At 37.9% G+C, this 26,871-nt stretch overlaps 1 protein-coding gene and 1 pseudogene across 1 annotated transcript in view; both read left to right on the forward strand.

The window, feature by feature from the left end:
• LOC118927997 (nuclear receptor coactivator 3-like) overlaps positions 1-15,219 on the forward strand; it is a 41,646-nt pseudogene extending 26,427 nt beyond the window's left edge.
• AR (androgen receptor) overlaps positions 1-26,871 on the forward strand; it is a 278,626-nt gene that overhangs the window by 127,087 nt on the left and 124,668 nt on the right. The window contains exon 2 of the mRNA XM_057496084.1: positions 24,401-24,552. Coding sequence (XP_057352067.1) covers positions 24,401-24,552 — 152 coding nt within the window. The remainder of the gene's footprint in view (positions 1-24,400; positions 24,553-26,871) is intronic.

Here is a 26,871-nt window from a genome sequence, read left to right on the forward strand (position 1 = left end):
AATACTTAACTATGGAGATCTTCTCTGGGAGCACAAACCTACATTTCATGGTGCTTGCATCGTACTCTCATGATTAAGGGGTTGGAAAGCTAAGACAGGCAGAATTCCTGGAGAGACTGAGATTCTAGCCACTTGTGGAAAGCAAGGATCCCTATCCAGCTGCTGTGGGATGAAAGAAAGGTGGGCAGTCTGAGAGACTTCCTAACAAGGAAGCCCTTAGCAAGAGGGCTGCTAAAGGGGCAAGGGTTGCACAGAGCTTACTGCTCAGGAGAAAGGACAGGTAGACAAAATTTTCCATGTGCACTCTGCCCAGCAGGTGAGGAGCTTCCACAATCTTCAGGTGCTCCATCTCCCTGGCTGGCTACACAGCTCCAAGGACCCCCTCCGTGATACACAGCCTACTGCGCCTTTCTCCCAGCCAGCCCCACCTGCCTCACAAACTGGCAAACACTACCTTGGCATTAGGCCAGCCAGAAGGAAGATTTGTCTACAGCAACTACAAACACAAAGCCCAGAGGCTTATAACTGTGTGCTCAGACCACTGGTTCAGGCAGTGGAGACAGGCATAGCAGCCAGGAAGCAGGAAAGAGCTGTTTCCTCCCCCCAGGCACCAATACCACTCCACTGTGACCCCCGACATTGCTTCAGGGTCTGAGCAGCTACATAGAGTAGAACTTCTGGACACTAGAGGGCACCACATACAAATATGAAATGCCAAAGGAACCTGGTTCAAAGTAAAATTATTAATACAACTCCTGAAAAAGATTTAAATGACAGTGACCTCATGAATCTTCCTGAAAGGGAGTTCAAAATAAAAATCATAAACAGGCTCATGGAGGTACGGAAAAATATTCAAGATCTAAGGAATGAATTCCAGACGGAGATCCAATCGTTGAAGAGCACAATGGAGGGTATTAAAAGCAGATTAGATATGGTGGAGAAGACAATAAATGAAATAGAAACTAGAGAAGAGGAATACAAAGAAGCTGAGGGCACAAAGAGAAAAAAGGGTCTCTAAGAATGAAAGAATATTGAGAGAACTGTGTGACCAATCCAAATGAAACAATGTTCACATTATAGGGGTACTAGAAGAAGAAGAGAGAGAAAAAAGGATATAAAGTGTCTTTGAGGAGGTAATTGCTGAAAACTTCCCAAATCTGGGGAAGGAGACAGTCTCTCAAACCATGGAGATGCACAGATCTCCTAACACAAGGGACCAAGGAAGACAACACCAAGACATATAGTAATTAAAATAGCAAAGATCAAGGATAAGGGCAGACTATTAAAAGCAGACAGAGAGAGAAATAAGATCACATACAAAGGAAAGCCCATCAGGCTAACATCAGACTTCTCAGCAGAAACCTTACAGGCCAGAAGGGAGTGGCACGATGTATTTAATGCAATGAAGCAGAAGGGCCTCAAACCAGGATTACTTTATCCAGCAAGATTATCATTTAAATATTAAGGAGAGATTAAACAATTTCTAAATAAGCAAAAGCTGAGAGAACATACCTCCCACAAAATGTCTCTACAGTGTATTTTGGAGAGACTGCAAGAGATAGAAGTGTTTCTAAGGTTTAATAGCTGTCACCAGAGGAAAAAAAATCACAGTAAAGAAAGTAGAACAGCTAATTACTAAGCAAGTGACAAATTAAATTAACTATACCCAAAGTCAATCAAGGGATAGACAAAGAGTATAGAATATGATATCTGATATATAAAGAATGAAGGAGGAGAAAAAAAAGAACCAAAAGAACCTTTAGATTGTGTTTGTAATAGCATATTAAGTGAGATAAATTATACTCTTAGATAGTAAAGAAGCTAACCTTGAACCTTTGGTAACCATGAATCTAAACCCTGCAATGGCAATAAGTACATACCTATCGATAATAACCCTGAAGGTAACTGGACTGAATGCACCAATCAAAAGATACAGAGTCACTGAATGGATAAAAAGCAAGACCCATCTATATGCTGCCTACAAGAGACTCACTTTAAACCCAAAGACATACACAGACTAAAAGTGAAGGGATGGAAAAAGATATTGCATGCACCTAATAGGGAGAAAAAAGCAGGAGTTGCAGTACTTGTATCAGACAAAATAGACTTCAAAACAAAGAAAGTCACAAGTGACAAAGAAGGACATTACACAATGATAAAAGGGTCAGACCAACAAGAAGATATAACTGTTATAAACATCTATGCACCCAACACAGGAGCACCTACATGTGTGAAACAAATACGAACAGAATTAAAAGGGGAAGTAGAATGCAATGCATTCATTCTAAGAGACTTCAACACTCCACTCATTCTGAAGGACAGATCAACCAGACAGAAAATAAGTAAGGACACAGAGGCACTGAACAACACATTAGAACAGAAGGACGTAACAGACATCTACAGAACTCTACACCCAAAGGCAGCAGAATACACATTCTTCTCAAGTGCACATGGAACATTTTCAAGAATAGATCATATACTAAGACACAAAAAGAGCCTTGGTAAATTCCAAAAGACTGAATTTGTACCAACCAGTTTCTCAGACCATAAAGGTATGAAACTATAAATAAATTATGCAAAGAAAATAGAAAACCCCACAAGCACATGGAGACTTAACAACATGCTCCCAAATAATCAATGGATCAATCACCAATTAAAAACAGAGATCAAGGAATATATGGAGACAAATGACAACAATAATTCAACACTGCAAAACCTGTGGGACACAGCAAAGGCCGTGCTAAGAGGAAAGTAAATTACAATACAGGCCTACCTCAGGAAAGAAGAACAATCCCATATGAGCAGTCTAACCTCACAATTAATAAAATTAGAAAAAGAAAAACAAATGAGTCCCAAAGTCAGTAGAAGAGGGACATAATAAAGATTAAACCAGAAATAAATAAAATCAAGAAGAATAAAACAGTAGAAAGAATCAATGAAAGCAAGAGCTGGTTCTTTGAGGAAAAAAAACAAAATAGATAAACCCCTAGCCAGACTTACCAAGAAAAAAGGAGAGTCTACTCTCATAAATGGAATCAGAAATGAGAAAGGAAAAATCACTACGGACACCACAGAAATACAAAGAATTATTAGAGAATACTATGAAAAATTATATGTGAACAAACTGGATAACCTAGAAGAAAGAAATGACTTTCTAGAAAAATACAACCTTCCAAGGCTGACCCAGAAAGAAACAGAAAATCTTAACTGACAAATTACCAGCAACAAAATTGAACTGGTAATCAAAAACCTACCTAAGAACAAAATCCTGGACTTAATGGCTATACAGCTGAATTTTATCAAACATTTAGTGAAGACCTAATACTCGTGCTCCTTAAAGTTTTCCAAAGAGTAGAAGATGAGGGAATGCTTCCGAAGTCATTCTATGAGGCCAGCATCACTCTAATACCAAAAACCAGGCAAAGACACCACAAAAAAAGAAAATTACAGACCAATATCCGTGATTAACATAGATGCAAAAATACTCAACAAAATATTAGCAAACCAAATTCAAAAATACATCGAAAAGATCATCCATCATGATCAAGTAAGATTTATTCCATGGATACAAAGATGGTGCAACATTAGAAAATCCATCAACATCATCCACCACATCAACAAAAAGAAGGACAAAAACCACATGATCATCTCCATAGATACTGAAAAAGCATTTGACAAAATTCAACATCCATTCATGATAAAAACTCTCAACAATATTGGCATAGAGGGCAAGTAACTCGACATAATAAAGGCCATATATGACAAATCCACAGCCAACATTATACTTAACATCAAGAAGCTGAAAGTTTTTCCTTTAAGATTGGGAACAAGACAAGGATGCGCACTCTCCCCACTTCTAATCAATATAGTACTGAGGATCCTAGCCACGGTAATCAGACAACACAAAGAAGAAAAGGCATCCAGATTGGCAAGGAAGAAGTTAAACTGTCCCTGATGACATGATATTTTACATAAAATACCCTAAAGAATCTACTACAAAACTACTAGATCTAATATCTGAATTCACCAAAGTTGGAGGATACAAAATTAATATGCAGAAATCGGTGGCATTTCTATACACTAACAATAAACTAGCAGAGAGAGAAATCAGGAAAATAATTCCATTCACAGTTGCATCTAAAAGAATAAAATACCTAGGAATAAACCTAACCAAGGAAGTGGAAGTCCTATACTCTAAAAACTACATGACACTCATGAAAGAAATTAAAGAAGATACCAATGAATGGAAACACATCCCATGCTCATGGATAGGAAGAATTAATATTGTCAAAATGGCCATCATGCCTAAAGCAACCTACAGATTCAATGCAATTCCTATCAAAATACCAACAGTATTCTTCAATGAACTAGAGAAAATCATTCTAAAATTCATATGGAGCCACAAAAGACCCTGAATAGCCAAAGCAATCCTGAGAAGGAAGAATAAAGCAGGGGGGATTATGCTCCCCAACTTCAAGGAGTACTACAAAGCCATAATAATCAAGACAATTTGGTACTGGCACAAGAACAGACCCATAGACCAATGGAACAGACTAGAGAACCCTAATATAAACCCAACCATATATGGTCAATTAATATATGATAACAGAGCCATGGACATACAATGGGGAAATGACAACCTCTTCAACAGCTGGTGTTGGCAAAACTGGGCAGCTACATGCAAGAGAATGAAACTGTATTTTTGTTTATCCCCACACACAAAAGTAAATTGAAATGGATCAAAGACCTGAATGTAAGTCATGAAACCATGAAACTCTTAGAAGACAACATAGGCAGAAATCTCCTGTATATAAGCATGAGCAACTTCTTCCTGAATGCATCTCCTTGAGCAAGAGAAACAAAAGCAAAAATGAAATCATGGGAGTACACCAAAGTAAAAAGTTTCTGTACTGCAAAGGACACCATCAGCGGAACAAAAAGGCATCCTACAGTATGCAATAATATATATTTGTAAATGACATATCTGATAAGGGGGTAACAACCAAAAAATATAAAGAACTTACATGCCTCAACACCCAAAAAGTAAATAACCCAATTAACAAATGGACAGAAGAGCTGAACAGACACTTCTCCAAAGAAGAAATTCAGATGGCCAACAGAAACATGGAAAGATGCTTCACATCACTAATCATCAAGGAAATGCAAATTAAAACCACAATGAGATATCACCTCACACCAGTAAGGATGGCCATCATCAAAAAGACTAAGAACAACAAATGCTGGTGAGGATGTGGAGAAAAAGGATCCTTTCTAAACTGCTGGTGGGAATGTAAGCTAGTGCAACCATTGTGGAAAGCAATTTGGAGGTTCCTCAAAAAACTAAAAATAGAAATAGCATTTGACCCGGGAATTCCACTCCATGGAATTTACCCAAAGAATACAACTTCTCAGATTCAAAAAGACATATGTACCCCTATGTCTATCGCAGCATTTTTTACAATAGCCAAGATATGGAAGCAACCTAAATGTCCAACAGTAGATGAATGGATAAAGAGGAGGTGGTACATATACACAATGGAATACTATTCAGCCATAAGACAGAAACAAATCCTACCATTTGCAACAACATGGATGGAGCTGGAGGACATTATGCTCAGTGAAATAAGCCAGGTGGAGAAAGACAAGTGCCAAATGATTTCCCTCTTTTGTGGAGTATAACAATGAAGCAAAACTGAAGGAACAAAATAGCAGCAGTCTCAGAGACTCCAAGAAGGAACTAGTGGTTACCAAAGGGGAAGGGTGTGGGAGGGCAGGTAGCGAAGGAGTGAGAAGGGGATTGAGGGGTGTTATGTTTAGTACACATGGTGTGGGGGATCACGGGGAAAACAGTGTAGCACAGAGAAGGCAAATAGTGAATCTGTGGCATCTTACTACACTGATGGACAGTGCCTGCATTGGGGTATGGGTGGGGACTTGATAATATGGGTAAATGTAGTAACCACATTGCTTTTTCATGTGAAGCCTTCATAAGAGTGTATATTAATAATACCTTAATAAAAAATAAAAATAAAATGTTTTGGCAGGAGCTACATTACAGCAAGTTTAACTGCTGGGGCATCTACAAGGTTAACTACTGGGGCATCTACATTTCCCCCTTTTTGTTTAGCTTGCATCTTTTGTAACATTAGTGAGAAGACTGCTGATTGCTCTTGAGCACATTGACGTTTTTGGGCAGTTCTTCTCCAAACTATACAAAACACAAATAACAAACATAATACAATTTTTGTAAGTGTAGCAGTGGAACTACTAAATATTTTTAAGTATTTTATTGGGTTCAAATTGTTTATTCTATTTTTATACTTTCTAACAAATTAGAACTACTTAGTACTTTTAATTGTTCTCAAAAAGTATTAGTAATGTGCTGTTGAAGGTCTAATATAACTTGAGTCATAATGCCATGATTTAACAAATGCTTTTAATATTTTTCCATGGAAAATAAGTATGATTATAAGGTGTAGAAGTAACACAAAACGTGGTTGTATTCTAATCATATTTCATAGAATTTTGACATTGCAAACTAATAATTTGATCTCTTAGCATAATAACTGCTTGTTGTAAGTCAGTCAATTGTATATTAATTTCACTATTTGTCTTTGGGTGGTCCACAATTTCGACGAATAAGAATGCCAATTATTAACAAAGTCTATAGTCTGAATGCTTTGTTGGAGTCTAACCCCAGTGGTTGTAGCAGTTGCAGTTATGGCTATGATGTCCATGACAGCTGCAATGACTAATCCAATCATTCCTTTAGTTCTTGTCAAAAGACTGTCAATAGTATATTGAAGAAGCATCATGTTTGGAGAATCTTGCTACTTTTGGTGTAGTTGAACTGGAAGCCAGAGACCAGTTCTAGCTTTAAGAACATAAAGAATATCTTTTGTGGAAAAAGGAACAGAGTTATTAACACAAGTATAGAAGGACCAATTTACACAGAAGATGGAATATCCAGATGAATTCTATGCTATGTGACTAATCATAATTAAAAATGGAAATCTGACACAGGCTGTAATATAATGACTTTCATTTTTTGTAAAACTCAGTAAACTTAAAAAAAAAAAAGAAGAAGCTTATATCCATGGCCCTGCAGAAACCCCAGAGTATCAATTATCTTTGGCTGATGAAACTATAGTGACTGCATAAACAAAAAGTAAACTCATCCTAAATCCTGTAACAGATGATTGTCATGGCTTTGTCTCAACCCACTTTCTTCAGAGGGAACAGAGTGGGTATAGACCAAACATGAGTCCTGTTGAACAAGACATTAAACTTTCATCAGATGGATGTAACAATTCAGTAGGCAGTGTGAGCATATTGCCAAGTCAAGGTTTATAGATGCTGAGAAGCAGAACTATGGCTTGGCTGACTCCAGCACCACAGGGCAGATGTGTGGAACAACATATGTGACTTATAGTAATATAGATTCAATGAACCCCATACTAGGCATGCAGTCACCCTTTTCCTAGCAGAGCAAAAACTATGGCTTCATTATGAGTAGCTCCCCACATGGGACTCTTGGTTTTGGTTCCAACCAGCAGAATATAATGATTTTTCCTTGTAACTGTGGGAGTCGAAAGATGGCCTCACATCAGTTTTCTCCTGTTGCAGGTATGCACTCTCCTCTGGGCTCCAGTGGCAATACTGGGAACCACAGCTTCTCCAGCTGCTCTCTCAGTGCCCTTCAAGCCGTCAGTGAGGGTGTAGGGACTTCTCTTTTATTTACTCTGTCTTTATTCAGGCACCAAATAGGATAACTGCCCCAATCCAAATGTAATCCAACCAAGTAAGGTGAACAGTAAGAATTCGAAGAGTCCCCTTGATTTGTATTGTGACCAGAAACCAGGGAAGAGCTCAATGTGTCAGTCAAATAGCAGGGCTCCCCTCAGTGACGAAGAAAATGAAGAGAGCAATACTGAGAATCAAATGAGCCCTCTAGAAAGCAAAGGTAAAAAGAAATTGCTGCAGTTACTTACCTGTTCCTTTTTTTTGTATCATTAATCTACAATTACATGAGGAACATTATGTTTACTAGGCTCCCCCCATCAACAAGTCCCCCCCACATAGCCCATTACAGTCACTGTCCATCAGCATAGTAAGATGCTGTAGAGTCACTACGTGTCTTCTCTGTGTTGCACAGCCCTCCCCGTGCCTCCCCCCACATTATACATGCTAATCGTAATACCACCTTTCTTTACCCACCTCCTTATCCCTCCCTTTCCACCCATCCTCCCCAGTCCTTTTCCCTTTGGTAACTGTTAGTCCATTATTTGGTTCTGTTATTCTGCTGCTATTTTGTTCCTCCAGTTTCTTCTTTGTTCCTATACTCCACATATGAGTGAAATCATTTGGTACTTGTCTTTCTCAACCTGGCTTCTTTCACTAAGCATAATACCCTATAGCTCCATCCATGTTGCAAATGGTAGGATTTGTTTTCTTCTAATGGCTGAATAATATTCCATTGTGTATATGTACCACATCTTCTTTATCCATTCATCTACTGATGGACACTTAGGTTGCTTCCATTTCGTGGCTATTGTAAATAGTGCTGCAATAAACATAGGGGTGCATCTGTCTTTTTGAAACTGGGCTGCTGCATTCTTAGGGCAAATTCCTAGAAGTGGAATTCCTGGGTCAAATGGTATTTCTATTTTGAGCTTTTTGAGGAACCTCCATACTGCTTTATACAATGGTTGAACTATTTTATATTCCCAATAGCAGTGTAGGAGGGTTCCCCTTTCTCCACAACCTCGCCAACATTTGTTGTTGTTTGTCTTTTGGATGGTGGCGATCCTTACTGGTGTGAGGTGATATCTCATTGTGGATTTAATTTGCATTTCTCTGATGACTAGCGATGTGGAGCATCTTTTCTTGTGCCTGTTGGCCATCTGAATTTCTTCTTTGGAGAAGTGCCTGTTCAACTCTTCTGCCCAATTTTTATTGGATTATTTGCTTTTTGTTTGTTGAGGTGTGTGAGCTCTTTATATATTTTGGATGTCAACCTTTATCGGATCTGTCATTTATGAATATATTCTCCCATACTGTAGGATGCCTTTTTGTTCTATTGATGGTGTCCTTTGCTGTACAGAAGCTCTTCAGCTTGATATAGTCCCACTTGTTCATTTTTGCTTTTGTTTCCCTTGCCCGGGGAGATATGTTCATGAAGAAGTCGCACATGTTTATGTCCAAGAGGTTTTTGCCTGTTTTTTTCTAAGAGTTTTATGGTTTCATGACTTATATTCAGTTCTTCTATCCATTTCTAATTTACTTTTGTGTATGGGGTTAGACAATGATCCAGTTTCTTTCTCTTACATGTAGCTGTTCAGTTTTACCAACACCAACTGTTGAAGAGGCTGTAATTTCCCCATTGTATGTCCATGGCTCCTTTCTTTATCACATATTAACTGAATATATATGTATGGGTTAATTTCTGGAGTCTCTATTCTGTTCCACTCGTCTGTGGGTCTGTTTTGTGCTAGTACCAAATTGTCTTGATTACTGTGGCTTTGCAGTAGAGCTTGAAGTCAGGGAGCATAGTCCCCCTGCTTTATTCTTCCTTCTCAGGATTGCTTTGGCTGTTTGAGGTCTTCAGTGGTTCCATATGAATTTTTGAACTATTTGTTCCAGTTCGTTAAAGAGTGCTGTTGGGAATTTTTTGGGGATTACATTGAATCTGTAGATTGCTTTGGGCAGGATGGCCATTTTGACGATATTAATTCTTCCTAACAAAGAGCATGGAATGAGTTTCCATTGATTAGTGTCCTCTTTAATTTCTCTTAAGAGTGTCTTGTAGATTACAGGGTGTAGATTTTCCACTTCCTTGGTTAGGTTTATTCCTAGGTATCTCATTCTTTTTGATGCAGTTGTGAATGGAATTGTTTTCCTGATTTCTCTTTCTATTAGTTCATTGTTAGTGTGTAGGAAAGCCACATATTTCTGTGTATTAATTTTGTATTCTACAACTTTGCTGAATTCCAATATTAGTTGTAGTAATTTTGGAGTGGAGTCTTTAAGGTTTTTTATGTACAATATCATGTCATCTGCAAATAGTTACAGTTTGACTTCTTTTTTACCAATCTGGATTCCTTGTAATTCTTTGTTTTGTCTAATTGCCATTGCTAGGACCTCCAGTACTATGTTGAATAACAGTGGGGAGAGTGGGCATTCCTGTCTTCTTCCCAATCGTAGAGGAAAAGCTTTCAGCTTCTTGCTGTTCAGTATGACATTGTCTGTGGATTTATCATATATGTCCTTTATTATGTTGAGTACTTGCCCTCTATACCCATTTTGTTGAGAGTTTTTATCATGAATGGATGTTGAATTTTGTCAAATGCTTTTTCAGCGTCTATGGAGATGATCATATGGCTTTTGTCCTTCTTTTTGTTGGTGTGGTGGATAATGTTGATGGATTTTCGAATGTTGTACCATCCTTGCATCCCTGAGATGAATCCCTCTTGGTCATGGTGTATGATCCTCTTAATGTATTTTTGAATTCGGTTTGCTAATATTTTGTTGAGTATTTTTGCATCTATGTTCATCAGGGATATTGGTCTGTAGTTTTCTTTTTTGGTGGGTTCTTTGCCTGGTTGTGGTATTAGGGTGATGCTGGCTTTGTAGAATGAGTTTGGGAGTATTCCCTCCTCTTCTATTTTTTTGGAAAACTTTAAGGAGAATGGGTGTTATGTCTTCTCTGTATGTCTGATAATATTCCACGGTAAATCCATCTGGCCTGAGGGTTTTGCTTTTGGGTATTTTTTTTATTACCGCTTCAATTTCGTTGCTGGTAATGGGTATGTTTAAATTTTCTGTTTCTTCCTTGTTCAATCTTAGAAGGTGTTATTTTTTTAGGAAGTTGTCCATTGCTTCTAGGTTTTTCAGCTTGTTAGCATATAGGTTTTCATAGTATTCTCTAATAATTCTTTGTATTTCTGTTGGGTCTTTCATGATTTTTCCTTTCTTGTTTCTGATTCTGTTGATGTGTGTTGACTCTCTTTTTCTCTGAATAAGTGTGGCTAGAGGCTTACCTATTTGTTTATTTTATCAAAGAACCGGCTCTTGGTTTCATTGATTTTTTCTATTGTTTTATTCTTCTCAATTTTATTTATTTCTTCTCTGATCTTTATTGTGTCCCTCCTTCTGCTGACTTTGGGCCTCATTTGTTATTTTTTTCCAGTTTCAATAATTGTGACTTTAGACTGTTCATTTGGGATTGTCCTTCCTTCCTTAATTAGGCCTGCATTGCTATATACTTTCCTCTTACAACTGCCTTTGCTGCGTGCCACAGAAGTTGGAGCTTTGTGTTTTTGTTATTTTTTTCCATATATTGCTTGATCTCTATTTTAATTTGGTCGTTGATCCATTGATTATTTAGGAGCATGTTGTTAAGCCTCCATGTTTTTGTAAGCTTTTTTGTTTTCTTTGTACAATTTATTTCTAGTTTTATACCTTTGTGGTCTGAGAAGTTGGTTGGTAGAATTTCAATCTTCTTGAATTTACTGAGGTCCTTTTTTGGCTTAGTATGTGGTCTATTTTGCAGAATGTTCCATGTGCACTTGAGAAGATGTGTGTTCTGTTGCTTTTGGGTGTAGATTTATATGGATATCTATTAGGTCCATCTCTTCTAGTGTGTTGTTCAGTGCCTCTGTGTCCTTACTTATTTTCTGTCTTTTGGAGTGAGTGGTGTGTTGAAGTCTCCTAAAATGAAAGCATTGCATTCTATTTCCTCCTTTAATTCTGTTAGTATTTGTTTCACATATGTTGGTCCTCTTGAGTTGGGTGCATATATATTTGTAGTGGTTATGTCCTCCTGTTGGATATATCCCCTTTATCATTATGTAATGTTCTTTATCTCTTGATACTTTCTTTGTTTGGAAGTCTATTTTGTCTGATACTAGTACTGCAACACATGCTTTTTTCTCCCTGTTGTTTGCATGACATATCTTTTTCCATCCCTTGACATTTAGTCTGTGCATGTCTTTGGGTTTGAGGTGAGTCTCTTTTAGCAGCATGTAGATGGGTCTTGCTTTTTTATCCATTGTATTACTCTGGGTCTTTTGATTGGTGCGTTCAGTCCATTTACATTTATGGTGATTCATGAAAGATATATTTTTATTGCCATTGCAGGCTTATATTCTTGGTTACCAAAGGTTCAAGGTTAGCTTCTTTACTATCTTACTGTCTAGCTTAACTTGCTTATTGAGCTATTATAACACAGTCTGATGATTCTTTATTTCTCTCCCTTCTTATTCCTACTCCTCCATTCCTTATACACTAGGTGTTTTATTTTGTTCTGTTTTGTGTTTCCTTTGACTGCTTTTGTGGGTAGTTGATTTTATTTTTTGCCTTTAGTATTTGGTTGTTCTGCTTTCTTGGCTGTGATTTTATTATCTCTGGTGACATCTATTTAGCCTTAGGGGTTCTTCCATCTAGAGCAGTCCCTCTAGAATACCCTGTAGAGGTAGTTTTTGGGAGGCAAATTCCCTCAACTTCTGCTTCTCTGGGAGTTGTTTAATCCCTCCTTCATATTTAAATGATAATCGTGCTGTATACCATATTCTTGGTTCGAGGCCCTTCTGTTTCATTGCATTAAATATATCATGCCTTTCTCTTCTGGCCTGTAAGGTTTCTGTTGAGAAATCTGATGATATCCTGACAGGTTTTCCTTTGTAGGTGACCCTTTTTCTCTCTCTGGCTGCCTTTAAGACACTGTCCTTGTCCTTAATCTTTGCCATTTTAATTATTATGTGTCTTGGTGTTTTCCTCCTTGGGTCCCTTCTGTTGGGAGTTCTGTGTGCTTCCGTGGTCTGAGTGACTATTTCGTCCCCCAATTTGGGGAAGTTTTCAGCAGTTATTTCTTCAAATACACTTTGTATCCCTTTTCTCTCTCTTCTTCTTCTGGTACCCCTATAATGCAGATATTTTTCCATTTGTTTTTGTCACACAGTTCTCTTAATATTCTTTCATTCCTGGAGATCCTTTTATCTCTCTCTGCATCAGCTTCTCTGCATTCCTGTTCTGTGATTTTTATTACATTAACATCCTTTTACACCTCATCCATTCTGCTTTTTAAGTCCTTCCAGAGATTGTTTTATTTTTGTATTCTCCTTCCCAACTTTATCCATTAGCTCTTGCATTTTTCTCTGCAGCTCCATCAGCATGATTATGACCTTTGTTTTGAAATCTTTTTCAGGAAGACTGGTTCAATCTATCTCCCCTGGTTCCCTCTCAGGGGATGTCTGTGTTATTCTTGTCAGTATCAGATTATTCTGCCTTTTCATGGTGATAGAGGTAGTCATAGGCTGTTGGCACGTGTGTCAGCTGGGAGAACAAAGTCCCTTCCTGCTTGCCCTTCCTGTGAGAACGGCTACCCCTAGCGGCTTGTGCTGGGCAGCTGCACACCAATTGGGCCTCTGAGTCTGGCCCAGGAAGCTGTGGAGGAGGCTCTGCCCGACTGCTATTGCCATGGCCTGTCTCAGGCTGCTGTTCCACTATGGCAGGGTTGCACCAGGTGGGGAACTGGTGGGAGGCTGCTTATCACCATCAGGGGCTTCAGATCTGTGCTGTCTCCCAGGGCAATAGGGCACCTGGAGTTCCCTGGGATTTCCAGCTGCTGGGCTGAGTGTGCTGGGATGCTTCCATCCAGCAGTGAGGCTCCTGTCCCTTTAAGACTTTCAAAAAGCACTCGCTTTTCTTTTGTCCCAGGGGCACCAGCTGTGGGAACCCGCTCCCAGGTTTTACTGTTCTGTTTCCCTAGTATCCAGTGCACCACACACTGTGTGTCTGCGCTCCCATTGCAGATGACTAGGGCTGGGTATTTAGCAGTCCTGGGCTCCCACTCCCTCCCTGCTCCGACTCCTCTCCTCCCACCAGGGAGTTGGGGTGCAGTGTGCACTCGGATCCCACTGGGCCATGGCTTGTATCTTACCCCCTTCATGAGGCACTGGGTTCTCCCAGGTGTATTTGTAGCTTGGCTATTGTACTGTATCTTCTGGTCTCTCTTTTAGGAATAATTGTACTTGTGGTATTTTCAAAAATATATATGGTTCTGGGGGGAGATTTCTGCTGCCCTACTCACACCACTGTCTTGGCTCCTCCTACTACTTACCTGTTCTTTTGATGACTGGGGTCATCCTCCTTGACAAACTGCCCTCTGGATTCAAGTCCTAAAGACTTTCTCATTAGTGTCTCCAGCCTCTCTGGGGTCTCTTCTTCCAAATTTGGAGAAGTGTCCTCCACATCCAGTATGCATGGGTCACTGCCCCAGAGAAGCACAGGGTTTCATAGAAGTTTCTGCAGAATGGGAATTATTCAGCTGAAGTAGGCAAGATTACTGCAGAAGGCCCTGGAAAATACACCAGTAGTAATTCATCTTATGTGGAAGGAAATGTCAAGCAGAAACAACTAAGCCCTAAGAAGAAAGAATATAATGCACGTCTTAGATACCTGGTGGACAAGGATGATTGTAGTGATACACTCTATAAAAAACTACCACCCAAAGTGGAAGGAGTGGAGAATAAAGTGAGTCAGCACCTGTACCATTTATAGCTCCTGTTAAGAGAAAGACTGTAAAATTAAGACAGAAGCAAGTAAAGAGGACTCTGAAGACTTGAGTAATCTAGATGCTATTCTTGGTGATCTCACTAGTTCTTATATTTACAGTAATTCCATATCCATAAATGGTAGTAATCTGGGAACAAAGCAACAGATGTTTGCAAGAGCTAATCCTCTGGGTTTAAGGAATCCAGTCTGTGCACACCATTCATCCTCCATATAACTGAGCAGCTATCCATAGATAACCCTTTTTCTGTTAGCTCAAGCCCTCCAGTAAAGAATATCAGTGCTTTCCTTATATTACCAATGCAACTCATGTTGTGTGCAAATTCAAGAACTGATAGATAGTCAGGTAAATTATGGCTTAAGTATGGGTGGACCAAAATAAATTTGACTGTGAATCAAACTCCTTCCTTCAGACACTGGTGCTTACTAAACTCAAAGACAGCAGAATGAAACCTATGAGTTCAAACTCCATGGGTAGACCAGGAGAGAGATTATAGGTCTCCTTTACCCAGACCTGCATTGGGTGGCTCTGTGCCCACCATGCATTTTCAGTTCAAGAGCATCCTAGGTGTGAGACCAATGTTGCAGCAACAGCAGCTGATGTTGCAAGTGCACCAGCATCCCTCCTCCATAAAAAAAGAAAATTAGATGTTTAGTGTAATTTTTGCTAATGTTTTTAATCTCATAATTTAGATGTAAGGGAAAATACCCAAGGAAATACAATCTAAACTGACTCAAGAAGAAACAGAAAATCTGAAAAGTAATAGTCCTATAACAAGTGAAGAGAGTGATTTGCTAATTATAATTAAGAAGCTTCCTATAAAGAGAATCCCACCCAGATCCAAATGTCTTCACTGGTGAATTCTATCAATAATTTAAAGAAGAATTAATATAAATCCTCCACAACCTCTCCTCCAAAATAGAACAGGTGGAAACACTTTCCAACTAATCCTGTGAAGCTAGTAGTACCTGATACCAAAACCAAAGATACCAAACAAACAAACAAACAAAAAAACTACAGACCAATATCACTTTTGAATGTGAATAAAAATTTTAAATCCTCAACAAAAATACTAGCAAACCAACTCCAGGAACATATAAAAAGGGTTATAATGACTGAGATTTATCTCAAGAATGTAAAATTGAGATTTATCTCAGGAAATTTAGGTTAGTTTAACATCTGAAAATCAATTAATTCATAAAATGCGTCATATTTAAGAGAATAAAGGCCCATGATAATGTCAATAGATGTAGGGAAAAAATGGCAAAGAATTGAACACTCTTCCATGACTAAAACACTCAACATATCAGGAATAGGAGGGACCTTAACTCAAACTGATAATGGATATCTATGAAAAACCCACAGCTAACATCATACTTAAGAATGAGAGACTTAAAGCTTTCCCTGTAAGATCAGGGATAAGACAAAGATATCTGCTCTCACTATTCACCATTGTATTAGAGGTTCTAGCCAGGGCACATAGACAAGGAAAAAGAAGTAAAAGGCATCCAGATTGGAAAGGAAGAAAAAAAACTATTTGTATTGTCAGATGACATAATCTTGTATATAGAAAATTCTAAAGAGTACATAATAAACAGAACTAATAAATGAGTTCAGCAAGTTTGAAGACTACAAGATTAATGTGCAGAAATCAACTGTATTTCTATTCATTAGCAATGAGCAATTTGAAAATGACAAAATTCATTTTCAATGTCATAAAAACAACAGAATACTTACAAGTAAATTTAACAAAAGTGAGACACATGTACACTTAAAACTATAAAACATTATGGAAAGAAATTTAAGATATAAATAAATGGAAAAACATTTCATATTTATTGATCAGAAGATGTAATATTGTTAAGATGGCAATATCCCCATAGATTAAAGACAATCCCTCTCAAAGTCCTAGCTGGCTTCTGAGCAGAAATTGAAATGCTGGCTCTAAAATTTGCATTGAACTGTAAGGAACCTAGGTTAGCCAAAACAGTCTTGAGAGAGAAGAACAAAATTGGAATCCTAATGTCAAACTTTAATAAAACTAATACAATTCCTGTTATCAAACTATAGTAATCAAGATTGTGTGGTACTGGCAAAAGGATAAACACATAGACCAATGGACTACAACTGAAAGCCCCAAAATAAACCTTTACCTTTATGGTTAATTTATTTTCAACAATGGTGCAGAAACCATTTAATGGAAGAAATAATTGTCTTTTCAACAGATGGTGCTGGGACAACTGGCTATTCACAAGCAAACAAATGAATTTGGATGACTTCTCTACACCATACACACAAATTACCTCAAATATGTCATAGACCTAAATGCTGAAGCTAAGACAAAAAATCTCCAGAAGAAAATATAGGAGTAAATCTTTGTGACCTTGGGTTAGGCTATTGCTTCTTAGATATAAAACCAAAGCAGCAAGAGAAAAAATTGATAAATTGGAGTTCAAGTTTGAAAATATTTGTGCTACAAGCAATACCATCCCAAAAGTGAAAATTCAACTATGGAATGAAAAAAAAAATTTAAAAATGACATATCTGGTAAGGTCATTGAATATAGAATATATAAAGAACTCTTACAAATGAATGATAAAAATACAACTCAATTTTAAAATGTGCAAAGCATTTCAACAGATGTTCCTCCAAAAAAGATATACAAATGGAAAATGCTTAACACTATTAGTCATTAGAGAAATGCAAATAAAGACCAAAATTGATATCACTTCACACCCACTAAGATGACTATAGCAGAAAAGACAGAAAAAAAATAGATTGAATATGGAGAAACTGGAGCCATTATACATTGCTGGTAAAAATGTAAAATGGTGCAGCCACTTTGGAAAACTGCCTGGAAGTTTATTAAAGTGTTACCATTTGAACTAGCAATTCCATCTCATTGTGTACACACACATACACACATTCAAAAGAAAAAATATGTCCACACAAAAACTTATACATGAATGTTCATTGCAGCATTATTCATAATGGCCAAAGAATGGAAACAACTCAAATGTTCACCAACTGATTAATCAATGGGGATAAATCTTAAAAGCATTATGCTAAGTGAAGAAGAAAGTCACAAAGATCATACTGTATGATTTCATTTATATTAAATGTCCATAGTGGGCAAATATTTAGAGACAAATTAAATTAATGTTTACAGGGTATGAAAGGAGGAGAAAATGGGAAGTGATTGATAATGGGTATGGGATTTCTTTTAGGGTAATGAAATGTTCTAAAATTAGTTTGTGGTAATAAATGTGAGTATGACTAAATGGTTGAATTTTATAGTACATGAATTATATACCAATAAACCTGTTTAAAAAACCTAATTAAATTAAAACCAAGCTGTAACATAGACTATTATATGACCTTGGCTATTTAGAAAAGAGGGAGAAAATAGATTTGGGAGTAAATAGTCCCAGGTATGAATTCTAGCTTTGCCACTTACTAGCTATCTGAACTCAAAACCAGTCATTTACCTTATCTAAGTTTGTGTATCTCCAAAGTAAGAATGATACTGACCTGAGAGGTGGCTTTTTAGAACCCAGTCTCCTCCCATACCTCCTTCCTACCATTTTCTCATGAGATTATTATAGTAATGGGCATTTATTAAGCACTGTGCCAGGAACAGTGTGGCTGTTTTGCTTCCAAAATCTCATTGAATCCTCATAGCAATCTTGTGAGTTCTATATTTATTTACTCATTTTACACAAGAAGAAATTGAAGAAAAATGACTTGTTCATCATTCTGTTAGTAAGTGGCAGAGAGGGCATCACTAGAGAATTGGAGAACTATGAAGTAAAGCTGGGTAGTACTTTTAAAAGAAAGGCAGTAATCAAATTTCAAATCTCAGGCTGGCAGGGGGAAACGAAGCTACTAGTCTTATGTCATAACTTTGCCAATTTCTCTACCAAACTATCCCTTGTGCCCACAAAGAAGTAGGTACAAGGGAACTATGAGGAAAGAATAACTGAACTTTCTGGTTTTTATCATAAAAATGCATGTAGAGTTGCCATTAAATTCCACAATGTGATTAATAAAAATATTTTAAATTACTAAACATCACAAAAAATATGATGCTCTCTAAAGATGTTAGATGATTTCCTAAATCTCCTATTGTTTGAAAAGTACAGTGGTATGTATGAACAATATACACTTTTTACACATCTAGCCTTTTTTTCCTTCTCTCTTCACTTGTATTTACCTTTTCTAAAAGCACTGTATAGCCAAGAAGGATGGTCTTTTTAATTTTAATAATATTAGGCAGTTCCCTTTTTTTGTTGTTTTGGTATCATTAATATAAAATCACATGGACAACACTGTAGTTATTAGATTCCCCACTTTATCAAGTCCCCAACACATACCCCATTACAGTCACTGTCCATCAGCATAGTAAGATGCTATAAAGTCACTATGTGTCTTCTCTGTGTTATACTGCCTTCCCTGTGCCCCCTCCATGTTATGTGTGCTAATCGTAATACCCTTTATTCCCCTTCTCCCTCCATTCCCACCCACTCCACCCAGTCCCTTTCCCTTTGGCAACTGTTAGTCCATTCTTGGGTTCTGTGAGTCTGCTGCTGTTTTTTGTTCCTTGAGTTTTTGCTTTGTTCTTATGCTCCACAGATGAGTGAAATTGTTTGGTACTTGTCTTTGTTCACTTGGTTTATTTCACTGAGCATAATACCCTCTAGCTCCATCCATGTTGCTGCAAATGGTAGGATTTGTTTTCTTCTTATGGCTGAATAATATTCCATTGTGTATATGTACCACCTCTTCTTTACCCTTTCATCTACTGATGGACACTTAGGATGCCTCCATTTCTTGGCTATTGTAAATAGTGCTGAGATAAACATAGGGGTGCATCTGTCTTTTTCAAACTGGGCTGCTGCATTCTTAGGGCAAATTCCTAGAAGTGGAATTCCTGGGTCAAATGGTATTTCTATTTTTAGTTTTTTGAGGAACCTCCATACTGCTTTCCACAATGGTTGAACTAATTTACATTCCCACCAGCATTGTAGGAGGGTTCCCCTTTCTCCACATCCTCGCTAGCATTTATTGTTCCTAGTCTTTTCTATGTTGGCCATCCTAACTGGTGTGAGGTGATATCACATTGTGTTTTCAATTTGCATTAACCTGATAATTTCCCAAGTCAAGCATCTTTTCATGTGCTTGCTGGCCATCTGAATTTCTTGTTTGGAGAATTGTCTGTTCATATCCTGTGCCCATTTTTTAATAGGGTTATTTGCTTTTTGGGTGTTGAGGCATGTGAGTTCTTTATATATTTTGGACAGTTCCCTTTTTTTATACTAAGACAAAAGCTAGACTTAAAATGCAGCTACCATGTGGCAAGCACAGAGGGAAGGGCTTAACCTGCTATTTAATGTAATTCTTACAGAAGTCCTCTAGGGTAGAAAGTATCCCCACTCTCCAGATGAGGCAAATAGAACTCAGAGAACCTTACTGACTAGACCCAAGGTTCAGTAGTGTAGGCAGGATTACAACCAAGGTGTGGCTGTCTCCAAAGCCCTGCTGAGTTGACATTTCTCTTCCAGACAAGGAAAAGTGATTTGTGACTTTTGCATTTCATGCTGGTTCCACAGTCATTGGGTGACATACTTAAATTAGTCAGACCCTTTAAGGCATCCTTTAATGGGAGAGAGAGACACTGAGATTATAGCTAGGTACTGAGGGTTTCTGAACCCAACATCCCCATGGTTGAGCTGGCATTTTTAGTCCTATAGCTTCTAGTAATCCACTTTTATTTAATTAATTGTGAAACTGTTAGAGAATAGCAAGTGGTGTTCTGGTTTGGAAAACTTTCATTCTACGCAGCAGCACTTTTGCTTCAGAGAGGATAATAAGTGAGTGTGCAAACCCAGGAGAGGTGAGAAGAAACACAACGCCACATGCAAACTCTACACTTACTTGTTCTCGGAGCAAACCCCTGCTGTACTTGCAGTTAGGATATTATTTAGGAGAAGGTTAGAAATTTCTAAGATTTTACTTTTACATTTTTTTTTTATTATCTGCTGTTGCATACAAAAGAATATGTGTAACATATAAATTAGTTACATAGCATAATTTAAAAAATGAACATTCATGAGCCCAAGTTAAAGAACAAGAACATATACACCATTTTCTTTGTTGTTCACTAACCTAACCCCCAGGGCCTAGAATGGTGCATGGTGTGTAATAGGTACTTAAAAAATATTTTTAAATGAATGTATAAATCAACTTGTATCATCCTTCCTTATGTCAATAGCCCCAGCCACCACTCAGAGGTAACCACTATCTATATATTGGGCTATTTGGGATTTATTATTCCCTTGCATTTTTAGGGTTTTCATGTATATATCCCCAAATTACATATTGTTTATTTTTGCTTCTTTCTGAATTGTTTGTAATGGAATCATGTTGTATGTATGCTATTATGAGTTATGTCTATTACACAACACTAGCTTATGCGATTTACCTACATGTAGCTGTATTCTATTCCATATCATGGCTGAATTATATTTTATTGAATGAGTATGCCATAATTTATTTATCCTTTCTACTGTCAGTGGGTGTTTATCATTTCTGCTTTTGTAAATAAATTTGCTGTGACCTTTTTTGTACATGCCTCCTGGTGCAAATGTGTATGAATTTCTCTAGGATATAAACCTGGAAGAGGGACTTTAGTAGGAATTTTCATTTCCGAAGGCCAAAAGTCAGCTCAGAGTCAGAGCTGCAATGTCCTCTTTGTCCACCCTGGGCCAGTGTCAGTGGAAATGTTGTTAAAAATATTTTGCTGGAGAGAGGAGGAGAGAGGTAGGGGGAGACTAGCCTGGTGAGGTCCGGAGACATCTCAGGCCTCTTATAAGAGTTGTAACTAGGAAAAGTTCAGATTCTAAAATCATCTTAATTATTTTCTCTTCCTCTTCCTTTATAGTTATTTTTATACAAGGTATATTTTATTATACTCATACTTAATAAACAAAATATTGATGACTTTCTTCAGTTTTTAAGCATTGATCATAAATCTGATTAATTAGTTTCTTTTAAGCAATTTGAACTATATTTTAAATTTTAGTGTGGATTAAAATTTCCATTTCTTAAATGCTCTTCTTAAAAGGATCTCTTATTTACTTTGTGCAGGTTTCCATGTTGTTTATCTAATATTAAGTTTGCAATCATATAGTAATAATTATTGTCATTATCATCATTTAATTTACCTATATCTTTATGCCTTTAAAAAAATTCCTACCTTTGAGTTGCCTCTTTGTCTATAGCAATCTGCATTCTGTTTTATTATATCATCTATTATGTTATTTTACAGTCCCTTGCTTCCTGCCTTTCTTCTCTACTAGTTTCTTTTTTACTAAAAAATCGTTGTTATACAATATTCTATTGGTTTTGAGTGCACAATGTAGTGATTTGACAATAGTGTCCATTACAAAATGCATACCACGATAAGTGATCATCATCTGTCATTACACAAAGTTATTACAGTATTGCTGACTATGCTGTACTTTTTAGATTGTAAGTTTCTTGGAGGTAAAGATAGTATCTTGATCGTCCTCTTATCTCCAGCATCTAGCCCTGTGTTTGGTCCATAGGGCTAGTTGCTATGAGTTGAGTTGAATAATCATCTAATCTCAACCTTCAGTTTTGTAACATGGTTAGTCATTGGCTATGAATGCACACTTTGGAGTCAGACTTATGTAGGATGGAATCCTGGCAGTTCCATTTACTAGCTGAGTGATCTTGAACAAGTTTAGTTATTTTTCCTGAGTATCAGTTTTTCTACTACAATATAGGGATGATACAGAACTACCTGACAGGAATGTTGGGAAGATTAAATGAGATGTTGTATATGAAAAGCCTAAATATGTGTTATTCTAATTGTATCTGAACTGTTTGTATTAGTTACAGAAGAAAAAAATGTGGGAAGAGGGTGAAGAAAGGCACTGCAAAAAAAAAAACATTTGCTGTTTCTTGTTTTATGAATGAGGATGGGGATATAATTTTTATCCAAAGGAATTATATTTTTGCCAAAGAAATGGCATTCTTCTCATTTGACCAATTTTATATGTAAAGTGAGTTCTATTTTCCTGTGGAACTTGTACTGCTAGTGGGTTTGGTGGACAGAGTTCTGCTTGGCTTTCCAGTTAAAGTAGGAAAGGGAAGATCTGTGGGGAGCAAACATAGGCCACCATAAGCCAACTGCCAGATTTGCATATCAGCAGAAGAACTTTTTGAGGGCTTTCTGTTGTACTTGGGATTTGAATATAGGTTAATATTTGTGTCTGAGAGATAAAGTGCTTGTCAAGTATATCCTGAATGAATGCTTTCTTTGCTCTTTTTTGCCCTGCCAGGGATGTGAACTGGGAATTGAGGGGAGGATAACCTTTCATGTTTTTTTGTTTAGTTTAGTTTTATTTTTTGGATTCTGATGACTGTGCTGAGCATGATAACCAAAGACCCATGGGTAAAAAGTGAAGGCGAGTAGTGGGAAGACAATAGGGTAACAGAAACGGTTAGATTTGGAGTCAGATAGTCCTGGGTTTTGTTTCAGTCCTAAGCTTCTCTTCTCTGAGTCTGAATTTCTTCACCTGATATAATAATGAGAAAAAAATTTGTCTCACAGAGTGGTTTTGTGGTGTTGAAATCACCGAACACAGCAAACAGGCTGCCATTAGGGCTTATTTTTCTTCCTTCCTTAGTAAGGAAGAAGTGCTAATAAAAAAAAAATTCAACTACATACCTGTGGATGAGAATATGGGCAATTGTCATCTACATGAAACAGATTAACCCAGGAAATCATTCAAGTTTTGTTTAATACTTAGACATATGCATAGGAGAGAAAAAATTGACCTTTTCATAGTAAGAACCATGTTCCATTTGTTTAACTTGAATTAAATACTATGAGAAAATTAAGGTTTTAGGATTGGCTTTTTGATCCTCTCCTTCACATTCACCTGGAACGACTTAAACACAGATCTTCTTGAAGATAGTAGGCACTTAGACGAGGTGACCTCTGAAGCTCTGTCATAGCCCAAGTAACCTATGAGTATTTTAATGCCCAAATGTTAACATGTTAGCCTGAGAGATTCCCAGCATCATTGTGCATGCTTTCTCAACAAAAGCTTCAGACATAGGAATTTTGCTACTTTATGCTATAGATTGGGAGTGGGGGATGTCCATGTGATCTAGGGAGACTTCTAAAGAAAGTGAGGGAATTGTAAAAGAGACCAAAGAAAATTGGTATGAAAATACTTATCATGACCTCTCACTTATGTGTATTCATTTCAAGCGCCTTTATCTAATTTGTACCATGACTCACAACAGTGGCTCAGTAGGATGTGTGGTATTATTCCTACAGATGAGAGTGAGGCTCACAGAACTAGAACAAAGCACATTAAACTGTTTTTATGTGCAGTCTGCTTTAGCCATAGGTCTTCCTTTGGATAAGGTAAGGTCGTAGGGTTGAGTTCATACCATTTAATTGCTCTGAAACTTTTAACCTGACCACCACCTACCTTAAGTTAGATACCTAAACCTAAGATTTCTGCCTTCATCCTTCCCTCATGTAGACATAGCCCATGAGATTGGCTGATCCAGAGAACTTCTCTAACCCCTTACAGGATCCAAAAAGGGTCTGTCCACATGGCAGGAATTCCTACAAACATTGCTATAAGATGTCCCAGGAAAATTTTGTTTCACATTAACTCAATTAAGCAATGAATAATAATAATTTATGCATGCAGTTTCTCTAAAGACCTTAATTTTCTGCCAAACATTGATTTGTGTTGCATTGTTTCTCTTGTGTCTTTCCAGTTTGGAGACTGCCAGGGAACATGTTCTGCCCATTGACTATTACTTCCCACCCCAGAAGACCTGCCTGATCTGTGGGGATGAAGCTTCTGGCTGTCACTATGGAGCTCTCACTTGTGGAAGCTGCAAAGTCTTCTTTAAAAGAGCTGCTGAAGGTAAAGGGTTTTGCACACTCACTTATATTTCTCTTTTTCCTTTATCTTGTAGAGAGGGACACCAATCATCCAGAGCCTGGGATTTTATCATCTCAGGGACAAGGTCACCGGCAGGGCCCTCTCAAAGAACCTAAGAGCCTAAAGAAGCAAGTTTTCCTACTTGCTGGTTCCCTGGCTTCAGCAGCTTTAGTAGGACAGGCAATGTAGGCAAGGAAGGTAGTCCCAGCTGGTGCTTGAAGCTTGGTGGGCCTTAGGAATGAAAGAAAAATTAATGATTTGAGAAGATTTAATGTTTCCCCTGCTTCTGTTCCACTCTGATAACTAGTGAGGGGGGTGGGCAGGGAAATGGTACTTATTAGAGAAGTTAGAAGTAGAGAAACCCCAACTGAGTCCCTAGCCTGTTCTCTGTGGTGAATAAAAGACTGTTCCTTAGTGAAGAGTTCCTGGCTTTAGCCCCAGAAAAGAGTGTTCTTGCTGATCAGCAGACCATCAGTCTATGCACCTGCTCCCTCCTGCTGCCCCCTTGGGGCTCTTTGCATTAATAGTTTCTAAGTAAGTAAGGACCCAGAGTAATGAAACATTTTTATTCTCCTGTATAGATATCTTCCCATGTTCCATCTATTTGTCCCGAACCCCAAGCTCAGTTTTATCTTTTTCTTGGCTATGTGGGCTAAACCCTAGATCATTAGTCCTATATAGTTTACAACAATTCATGTCTGCTCAACCCCCAGAGATGCTCAGCCTACATCCTACAGCTGAAACTTCTATTTCCAGACCTCCTATGTAAATTAATGCCTCCCTCTTTCCCAGTTACTCTGGGCTTACACCTCCTATTAATCCACTGCACTTCCCATCCTGTACTAAGAACTTCCTTCTCAAAGGGAAACTGATGAACAACCTCTAGACAGAGATACTGCTCTGGGAGCACACCCATATCTACTCCTGTCCCCACTTTCCAAAAAGGATGTACTTCCTGCCAAGACCCTTTTCTTCCTTCTCACTGATCTAGACATGCTGAGTTACAAATCAGAACCAAAATGCACATTTTTTCCTTATATAAAGGCTACCAACCCTGAGGACAGTCTTAAAAGTGGCAAGTATATAGACCACACCTTTCACTGGGATGTTACGACAACCACCAGAGGACAGCAGCAGCATCACAGAGTTATTGGTATCTAAGAAAAAGGTAGAAAATGGGTGCCTTTAACAGGTCTCCCCATTGATAGCCAATTGTGACAATGCTTCTCCTTTCATCATTTTGGTCAGGTGGTAGGAATACCTATAAATTGGAAAGCTGTTATTTTATTTTCTCCCAGTCCCCAAAGCAACAAGGAAAAAAATATATCACTTAGTATTACTGAAAACGTGCTGCATATTCCTCCCGTACTCTGAAGTAGCCCTTTACTACTGCTTGTGATAGACTAACTAGAGGTCCAGGGCCTAGGCCTGTGAAGTTTCAAATGAGACACAGCAGTGCCTTCTTTCCTTAGGAGTACTTGCAGAAAGATGGCTGTCAGAAAAGGAAGTGAGGAGCAGCTCCAAAGACTTCAGATCACCCCCAACTCTCCCAGTGAGAACCTGCCATTTCCTCACACCTTGTCATCCAGTAGGCTCTGTATGTAGAGCAGAGAATGAACTAGACCATTCATGTAAGTGATAATATGTTAGTAAGCCCAAGTACCACAGTAATAGCAACCATATCAGATGGGAAAAGTAGTTCAAAAAACCAAGTGAACAAGCAAATTCAATAGTCAGATTAGATTGTATTTCATACTGCCTCGGGTTTTACAAATCTGGGTCATGATATTGTTGTTTTTAGAAAACAGGGAACATGATCAACCATATTTTAAAAGGAAAGAGTTTGCTGTCATAACGTATTCCACATGGGAGCTTTCTGCAGAAGTTAGGGCTGAAAAAGGGAGTCAGGCAGAAATGGAGTTGGCAGAGCTTCCTGGGAGGAGCTCTGCCATGACATACATCTTAGGCTATTTAAGACCAAGGAAAAAGGAGTGGGAGGGGTGGGGGGTAATTACTCAACTTACAGAATGCTTGGAAATCCAGCAAGGTCTCAAAATGCTCCAGACTATAGAATCACTTAAGTTAGGGAAACCTGGTAATATTTTATATGAGAAAATGAACCTTTGTGAGCTCATGGGGACAAAAGCTCTTGACAGCTTCAAAAATAACTAGGGGATTTCTTGCAAAGTTATGGAGCTCTGTGGTTCCTTTGTATTATGGACCTCAGGTTCCAGTCCTGAGCCCTTTGAGGGACAAAAGAGGATGATTTTAGAAACACACACACAAAAATAAACAAAGCAA

This window comes from Manis pentadactyla, chromosome X (genome assembly GCF_030020395.1).
Source record: "Manis pentadactyla isolate mManPen7 chromosome X, mManPen7.hap1, whole genome shotgun sequence".
Classification (NCBI taxonomy): domain Eukaryota; kingdom Metazoa; phylum Chordata; class Mammalia; order Pholidota; family Manidae; genus Manis; species Manis pentadactyla.